Source organism: Atractosteus spatula, chromosome 21, assembly GCF_055471065.1.
Source record: "Atractosteus spatula isolate fAtrSpa1 chromosome 21, fAtrSpa1.hap1, whole genome shotgun sequence".
In the NCBI taxonomy this organism is placed as follows: domain Eukaryota; kingdom Metazoa; phylum Chordata; class Actinopteri; order Semionotiformes; family Lepisosteidae; genus Atractosteus; species Atractosteus spatula.
Genome location: NC_142726.1, coordinates 7,646,365 through 7,655,155, shown reverse-complemented (window position 1 = coordinate 7,655,155; position 8,791 = coordinate 7,646,365). Strand labels below are relative to the sequence as shown.

At 40.9% G+C, this 8,791-nt stretch overlaps 1 protein-coding gene across 1 annotated transcript in view; it reads left to right on the top strand.

Annotated features, from left to right (window-relative positions):
* Window positions 1-2,015: 2,015 nt before the first annotated feature.
* Window positions 2,016-8,791, top strand: part of pmfbp1 (polyamine modulated factor 1 binding protein 1) — a 152,865-nt gene continuing 146,089 nt past the window's right edge. The window contains exons 1-2 of the mRNA XM_088938848.1: window positions 2,016-2,133; window positions 5,712-5,863. Of these exons, the coding sequence (XP_088794974.1) occupies window positions 2,016-2,133; window positions 5,712-5,863 (270 nt within the window). The remainder of the gene's footprint in view (window positions 2,134-5,711; window positions 5,864-8,791) is intronic.

The window sequence follows — 8,791 nt, the reverse complement described above, 5'->3', positions numbered from 1 at the left end:
AATGAAGTCTGGAAAATACAGACTGTGGTATTTATACTGTACATTAAGGAGATTGAAAACCTACTTTATAAGTGAAGCTATCACTAAAGAAGGGTGATTGGCAATATGTTTTGGGATGTATGCTATTACCAAGTTCTGCTTTTGTGCTTTTACAATATTGAGATTTTGACATTGTATGATATTGTGTTTAGGCGTAAAGGGAGCTTCCCTTGGGCAAGCAGTTTTTGATAATTTGTCTGGTCCCAGTTGTGCCACTGAATCTTATAAATGTTTATGAGACTGTTAAACTCTGCAGTTCACAGCACATTATAAAAAATAATATTGTTAGCAATCAGTTTCAGTATCTCTTATGCATCATGTGTCTTGATAGCTGTGTTAGACTAGGGAGTTTAAAGCAGGAAACAAATACGCTCATAATAAACAGGAATACGGGGAAGGCAATTTTCAAGTCAATAATCTAGTAATATAGCAATCATGCAGCTTTCAATACGCCTTGCCTTATGATTCTCTACATGAGCTCATTCTGGACCTACTGAGCAGAAAGGAGCTGCATAAAACACACCATCAATATATTCGCACTGCCCGTTATTTTTTATTCTTTATAAAACAAAGAAGCTTCACAAATTCAATTTCAAGACGGTGCTATATTTACTAGAGGGAGTCTCTGCTGATGTAGTCACTGTGCCTGCAGAATGTTTTAATATGAAAAAAAAACTAGCCTCTCTATATTTTCATTTTAAGACAGTGAACATAAAATTACAAGCTAATGCAAGATTATGTATCCGAATGCCACTCCACAGGCCTTTCAGACAATGGAGGAGTTATATGCACCCAAGGATATACTGCATCATGCACGGCCCAAGTCCCCCCCCCCCTTGCATTGTGCTATTGGAATACAGAAAAGCAATAAAAAAACATTTTGTTTTTGCTTGATTTTGAACATTATATCAGTAGGGAAGCGGGATGGTGTTAAATAACGTCTGATGCTTACGTCTTAGGCAAGGTCAACGTTGTCATATGTGACAATTTAATATGCGAGCTCCATTTGCGTTTTATCGCTACGCTATCTTCTGGTTTCACAGTAAAGTTGCCAAACCTGAAACATACAGTACCTGAATGAACAGCATGACGCAAGGAGAGCGCAGCAACTCTTTTTAATAATAAATATTATTTCATAGTATGGGTTCTAGCTCCTTGTCATTTTAATCGCATGGCGTCCTTTCTCCATAGTGTTTACAGTACATGACTATCAATAATTACTACGCCTGATAAGATTTATTCTCTGAGGTTATTAGGTGTACGTTGTAATGTACACAAAGAAAGGTTTAAAGTGAGTTTAACAACATCATATAAGCAATATTAATCAAATCAAGCCGATATGTTCGTTATTATCTATACTGCATATGAAAGCATACTGCAACACAAAAGGCTTCGCCTGTAGCACAGTGCATTAACTGTCACATCACATGAGACTTACTATATTGCTTCCCCCCAAGAGGAAGCACTGGTCACCACAACAACCAAAGACGCCTGGCTTCCTTTCAACCAAGCCTGGTTTAAAACCCCCTTCTGCGGACTCCCTGCGGCTATTGGTTGCTTGCTGCCTCGGGGACTGTCACTCAAACGCTCCTCAGCAGTAGCTGGTCCAAACCAGGAGGAGTTACGCCCCCCTGCTCAACCAAGCCAGGAACAAGGCAAGGCAAGCCTGCCCCCCCCCCCGAAGAGGCTGCGAAGTTTCTATGGAAATCTTTCACTTGCACTCCACACACCGGCAACTCCGGCTGGCTTGATCCCACCCAGCACAAGGCGGCTCGGCCGCCGCCATTGGCCGGGGCGCCGTGCCCGCAGGGCGGACTCCTCGCCTTGATTGGCCCGAGGGGGTGGTTCGTTAGCAGGCGGAGGCGGCGGCCGGTGTGCGCAGGTGGTTGCAGCGGGAGAAGAAGTTCCCTGGGCGGGTTAAAGGTGTAGCCAGGGAAGCCTAACTGGTCCGGGTATGGGGGGTGGATGTTTCAAAAATGCTTAGAGCGGCGCAGGAAAGGGAGCCCAGTGCGGCGTGGTGCAGGCCGTTTCAGGTCGGGTCGGCAGAACCAGCACCAAGCCGGGGTGAAATGATAAGCAGCAGCATTGCAACAGGTATAGACAACAAAACTCAACAAACGGGTGCTGGCTGGGGCTGAGAATCACATGTTTTCTACTTGTAGACGTTATCAAAGATACAGTGTTTCAAAAAGTTCTGTTTTTGTTTGTGTTTTGCAGGGAAACTGGTTCTGCACATATGTTACCACGTTGTGACATTGCCAAGCAAACATTGTACTTTTCATTTTTCACCCCCGTACCTGTATTGTTACACGACTGAGCCGAGCTCATAGAATAAGATTGCCGCTTCAGCTGAGTTCCTTAATAAGACGTCAGGATGCGTTTCGATTTGTGTGCCTTTAAAATATGTTAAATGTTTATTATGAACATTCATTTCATATAGCAACTGTGGCCGGTTGTACGTGAGTTAAACTCCAGGCCGGTCTTCATGCACGGGTTAAGGGAAAAAGCAAAAGCTTACATAAACCCTTTTCTGTAGAAATGCGAGGCAAAACATGGTTGTCGGAAACTGTCCCTAAAGTAATATTTGCACATATCGGCCTGCTCAGACGTTATTGCATTTTAATTGCAGTTTACATCAGTTTCGAGCTTAAACTAGGTTAAGAAACCTACCTGTGGCAAAATCAGCAGAGTGTAACTGAACAGTGTATGGGTTTTTTTTTGTGTGCAAAATACTAAGTAATATGTGGTAAAGCTAGAATATAACAGAATCTAGACTATTGTAGTAGTGGATCAATTGCTTTCTAATGGTACATAAGAAGCTAGCTACTGCCAGTGGATTGTGCGCTTTTAAGGTTAAATAGATCAGTTTGTAGGGGGAAATGTGCTCAAGAGACTGTAAATATGATTTGTATGCCTTCGGTGGAGTAGAATGTAATTCTTTCAAACTTTCACAAGGGCTTTCATATCTGTAGTGGATTTACTATGAAATGCCCTTGGACTGTATTATTTTTTTATGCTGACCCTTTCCATGTTGTTTATTTGAAAATGGTTTTGATACATTCTAAGCACTCTGTTAGCATGTCTGCATTTTCTTAACTTCTCTTTTTTTCCATAGTGCTGAAGTATGGCTTTGTTATGGCTCTGTCCAGGAAGGCAGAATTAAAAAGCATGTTTTAAAACTGCTTTGAAGAAGAGTAACAAGGACTTCCACTTGTGTTTTATGAACACTGCACATCATGAAAAGAAATGGGATATTTGGTGAAACATTGTCTTACATTTCTAAAGATAACCTTTCGATAGTTTGTGGATATAAAGATAAACTGTTGTCAGAAAAATAATTTCACACATAGTAGACACAAACCTTTCTTTTTCTTCCAAACTAATAATGTGCGCCTATTTTCAGGATCTATCAGAAGTGGGGTCAACACCTAAAATAAGGTGTAAACATCTGAAACTGCAAAATCAGTGTTGCAGTAATCCAGACTTTGCATGTATGGCACCCAGGAAAACAGTGGGATATTTATTTTGATTGAGAAATCAGCATCTTTTATCTCTTACTTCATCCAGAACTGTGATTGCCTTATTATATTGATTAGAGACACCCTTGCGTCGCATGGGTGACTGAAAGGGGTACGATCCTTCCCTGGTGCTGTATTTTCTGTTCCTGTATTCAACACACAAGGATCCGGTCATCTGGCAGCTGGTCACTTGGCATTTCCTGCTGCCTGATGCTTAGATCTTTGAGGTTTACTTGATGATGACCTTTCTGTGTGCAGAAGGTGTCAGGGTAAATGCGTATATGTTGTTAATATAAGTCTTACCTGCACTGTCTCTTCCGAGAGTGAGCCATGGAATTCTGTAGTGTATCCCACTGTCTCAGTGTCGGTAACCCAGTTGGACAAAATGCTCATACAGCCACCTTGTCTTTTAAGAGAGAAAAGCTTTTGCGCTTAATCAAGGTCTGCATAAGACGCATTGCTTTGAAAATCTGGGTAAAATATGTGAAGCTTTTCTCCTTTTCTAGTTTATTAAATATTCAAGCCAACTTCAAGAATATCGCTGAAATGAACTGCTGTCCATTCAAAGACCTTCCTGTTGTCTGATGCTTGATGGACATGAAGCAAAGAGAATACGGTCACTTAAGATTAAATCTAAAATGTTAAAATTGATATTTAATTTAAGGAAATAAAAAAGTATAAAATGTGTACTGTTTCAATCTGCAGTTCTTGTGTGTAATAAGCACAAAATGTTTTGTGGAAGTAGACGAAGAATTACTGGGGGAGACTGCTAATATTTTTAATGCAGCTGAAATGTGATGAATATATACTGTATATTTCATCTTTGTGTGCCTGAAGATGATTCTGTAGACAAAAATGCCCAAACTATTTCGTTGCAGCCTCGTTGTAACTTGATGGTCATGCTGATTTGAAACAAATTAAAAAAATTAAACCTTTTTTGAAATAGGTTTGAACGCTAAACCGCTGTGTAGTTTTACTATACCGCTGAGAAGTATTAGGATTTTTGATTTTTCATCATTGGGGTTTTGGTCATAGTAAGGTAGAGTGGGTTCTGCTCAGTAATTCCAGAAATGTTTAAAACCCATCCCTGGAAAGGTCTGGGTTGAATCAACAGCACTCTCTCTATCGTGGTGGATTAGTTTTAATCCAGAATATGACTTGGTCAGGAGTGAGATAGGAGAAGAAGAAGGGGGGGTGGAGCACACAGATAAATTAAATGGGCAGTATGGCCCTATCGGGATCATCCAATAGGTCAGGGTTACTCTCAGTGGAGATATGATTTATTTTTTTATTAATTTTTTTTTTGAAAGTCTTGGTTTAGATACAGCCTGGTGTTCAAATTCCAAAGTGCTACAGTTTTTTTTTCAGCTCTCCACCTTTTCTCCCTGCCTGTTTGACGGCACAAATGGGCTTTGGAAGCTTCCTGACTCGGATAAGCACAGATTTTAAAGGCTTCTGATTTTACAAAGGATCATCTTGAGTTTTTAGATAAACTACTGTAATTCGGAAGATAACAACAGTAGAAATTCTTACGAATTAAGGCACCTGGGTTTCAAATATTATTTTAATGCTGTTCCCAGAGTGGAATATCACTGTGTATCCCAGTAGGACTTGTAGTTTAGCTGGGCAGTGTAGCCTATATCTTTGTTTTCTTAAAACATTCATAAAGCAATCAAGACCTTTTTTAAGCATGGCTTTCAGCCCTAAACATCCATCAATTGTCTGGTTGCTTCTTCCAGTTCAGGGTCATGGGGGCCCCTATTCCATCAAGCAATGGGCTTAAGGCAGAGATGTGATGTGGATGTGTGGGATGCCAGTCCATTGCAGAGCACACACAGACACAAACGCAGACGTGCCACACCTAGGGACAATTTTTCCAGAAGCCAATTAACCTACCAGTAAGTATTTGGAGTGTAGGAGGTTACCAGAGCACCCAGAGGAAACTCACGTGAACATGGAAAGAACATGCAAACTCCACACAGATAGTGCTCCAGGTCCGGAAATCAACCCAAGACCCCAGTGTTGTGCGAGGCCGCAATGCTAACCACTGTGCCAGAGCTCTAAGCATACATTGGTACAATGGGTAGAAAGGACAGAGCGCTGAAAGAGCTGAAAATGTTTGCACTCCGACTTCAGCATGTGCTGTCTTGGCAGGTTATAGGTCAGCTGCTGGGGACAGTGGGTCCTGCAGGGGTGCCCAGCGCCCAGCAGAGATGCAGAAACTCCTGACAGAATTCCGGGCGCTGTACCACGAGCGCCTTCGACGAATTGACCAGTCACATGAGGGCAGGGAGGAGATGCTGCAGGTGAGATTCTGTGATCAGCACTGTGTTTTTGCAGCCATCTGTGCTTGTACTCTTTCATCCTCAAAAGAACATATCCTGGAAAAGCAGCATCCTGTGTTGCATGAATAAGAAAGCTGTGTAGATGGATTGTTGCTATTTTTTTTCTCCGTCCAGCTCATTTATGCTGAAAGTGCGCCATGCGTCATCTGTTTTTGTGAAGTGTTCAGTGTTGGAAGCTTCTGAAGAGATTAAACAGCAGAAATCAAGTCTGGCTAGACTGCACTGATGCTGTTGACAGGGGAAGGCATGTTGGGGCTGTTTCATGCTAAATCACCTCTGCAATATTTTTGTGTTTCGCTGCTTCCTGGCACAAAAACTTGCATTTTGTTTTGCTTTGTTCGCCATAAAACAAGGATAATAGTTTGTTTTTCAGCCATAATTCATGGGTTACAGCATGCTGGCTGCTAATCTTACATCCTGTCCTCCTACCTTTTGGTGGTCAGTTCTATTTTTGTAGCTTCTGCAGGTAAGAATTTGACGTTCCTGCAAAGCCCCATGTGCATTAGTTTGGAATCTGTTGTTTTGAATTAGTGTTAATGTTGCGGTCTTTCCCTTCTTTACTTGAATGTCAGATTGTTGTCTTTTGGTGAAATGTTACAGGCCATAGTCATCTGCAGATAAGACCAAAATAACTCTGCAGAAAAAAATGCCTCTGAGAACCTGTCCTGCTTCTTTATTTTTAAGTAAAATAAATGCAATCTCTTGTCACAAACTGATTAAGGACTGTTGACATTTGGACAAAGAGAAACAGTCCTATACCCCCCTTTCCTGCTGTCTGGTTTGGTAAATTATGTGCTATATGTTCTTATCCTGTTAGTGACAGGGCTGGCACTGTGGGCTGAGTGTCAGGAGCCAGCAGTAAGATGCCTGAGCTGGCCAGACAAGGGCAGGGCGTGAAATACCTTGTATGGGAGAGTTTGTAACTGTCTTAGCCTGGTGCACACAGCTGAAAGGTGCCGAACCAACACGAAAGCTTGGCAGTTGAACAGTCTTGTTAAAAGAATTAGTGTCGTTTCTTCAAAAAGCTTTCTGCGTTATTTCACTATCCCATTAAGAGACCTTTTTTGAATGACTTCGCCTATTTAACATTGAAGAAATGTTACTTTTTGGTCAGTGTGCGTTCAAAAATATGTCATGTAACATATTTATGACAAAAGAAGTAATCTTTTCAATTTTGCGTTTTATCTAGTGAATTCATATTTGACATGTTCTCAGGTTTTTAAGCTTCATTATTTTCCAGGGTCTCTTTTGTGCAAAGGAATGGTGTGAGCAGAGAGAAAGTGTTTGGTACTGCCTTTTATTTCACTGTATCCAAAACCGAATGCTGACATGGATGGAAAGTAGGTACTGTAACTCATGTTCTCAGCAGATCGAGGCTGATTAAAGCTTTTTAAGATTTCTATAATAGTAAGAGTAAAAGTTTTTTTTTTCCTAAAATGTCCCCTACAAGCTTAATAAGAGACTCCAATTCATGATGCATATCAAGAGTTCTAGGAATTTTTGTGGTCACGCTAATAGTATGCTACTGTAGGTGCTTCACAGGTTAATGAAAAGGTATTCGATTCTGCCATTGATGCATGATACCCTTATATAAGTAACTGCTAGCCATTCGATCTATAGATCTATCCATCCATTTTCTAACTGCTTTATCCAATACAGGGTTAAGGGGGAGCCAATGCCTATCCCAGCAAGCAACGGGCTTAAGGCAGGATACACCCTGGGTGGGATGCCAGTCCATCGCAGGGCAGACAGACACAGTAGACACAAACACAGACACACGCACTCAAACCAGGGCCAGCTTTCTCAGAAGCCAGTTAACCTACCAATATGTCTTTGGACCGTGGGAGGAAAACGTAGCATCCAGAGGAAACGTGCGCAAATGCAGGAAGTGCATACAAACTCTCGGCCCCAGTGCTATGAGGCACTAATGCAAACTGCCGCACCATTGTTCTGTGGATAAAACCATTGAATAAAACATAAAATTGACATTTTATAGTATTTGAGGTAGCTTGGCGGCAGAAAGAGTCTATTCACCATTGTTCACTTTTTTTATTCACTTGTTTGAATAAAAAAAATATAGCTTCTGATCTATTCCGTTTTACCCAGAACAGATTATTTCTCAGTTCCTATTAATTCCTTGTTAATGGATTATTACTATTTTGCAATAAGTACAACCTATTTTCTGTTGAAACTGAAATACTCTTATGCTCTTAGTTTCAGAAATTTTATCTCCAGTATGAATTCTGTAATTAAAGAGAGCAAAACTAGAGGTTTTATTGTATGCGATCCTAGAGCCATTGCTGACAGGATAGTACTATATCTGGGTCGCACTCAAATCAGTACATAAGTGTCTCTGTGAGTGTGACATTGTGTGTGACTGTGTAGATATACCCCATTGTGGCTGTGTCCTCTTGTTCTCTGTTTACTTCAGCTGTGTTTATGTCCTCATATTCTGAAAAAGGGTGAACAGGGCTGAATAGAACAGTTTAATGGAGTTCTAGTGTTTATAAGTGGCAGTTTACTCGTCAATTAGGGATGTGTAAACAAGAAGAGTGAAAAGGTGCTTACTCCACATTGTAAAACAGGTGCCACAGATAGGGAGCCACAATGACTCTGCTTTTTATGGATGGAAATCTCTTTACAGCACAGAGTGGTCTTTATATAGACAGAAGGTTCAAGTGTTGGCTGTTCACAGGTTCATTGTGAAAACACTAAGCTTAGAAATGTGATTTCTGCATGGATGTTGTATATTTAGGAAATATGAGCCTGGCCTTTTAAGTACAGCCTTATGATGTGAGTCCTGGGTCAGTACAAACTTGGCCTTTTCTTTTTCTGTAATTAACAGTAGAAAAAAAAAGTTAAGAAATCTTCAGCTTCACGTGGGCTTTT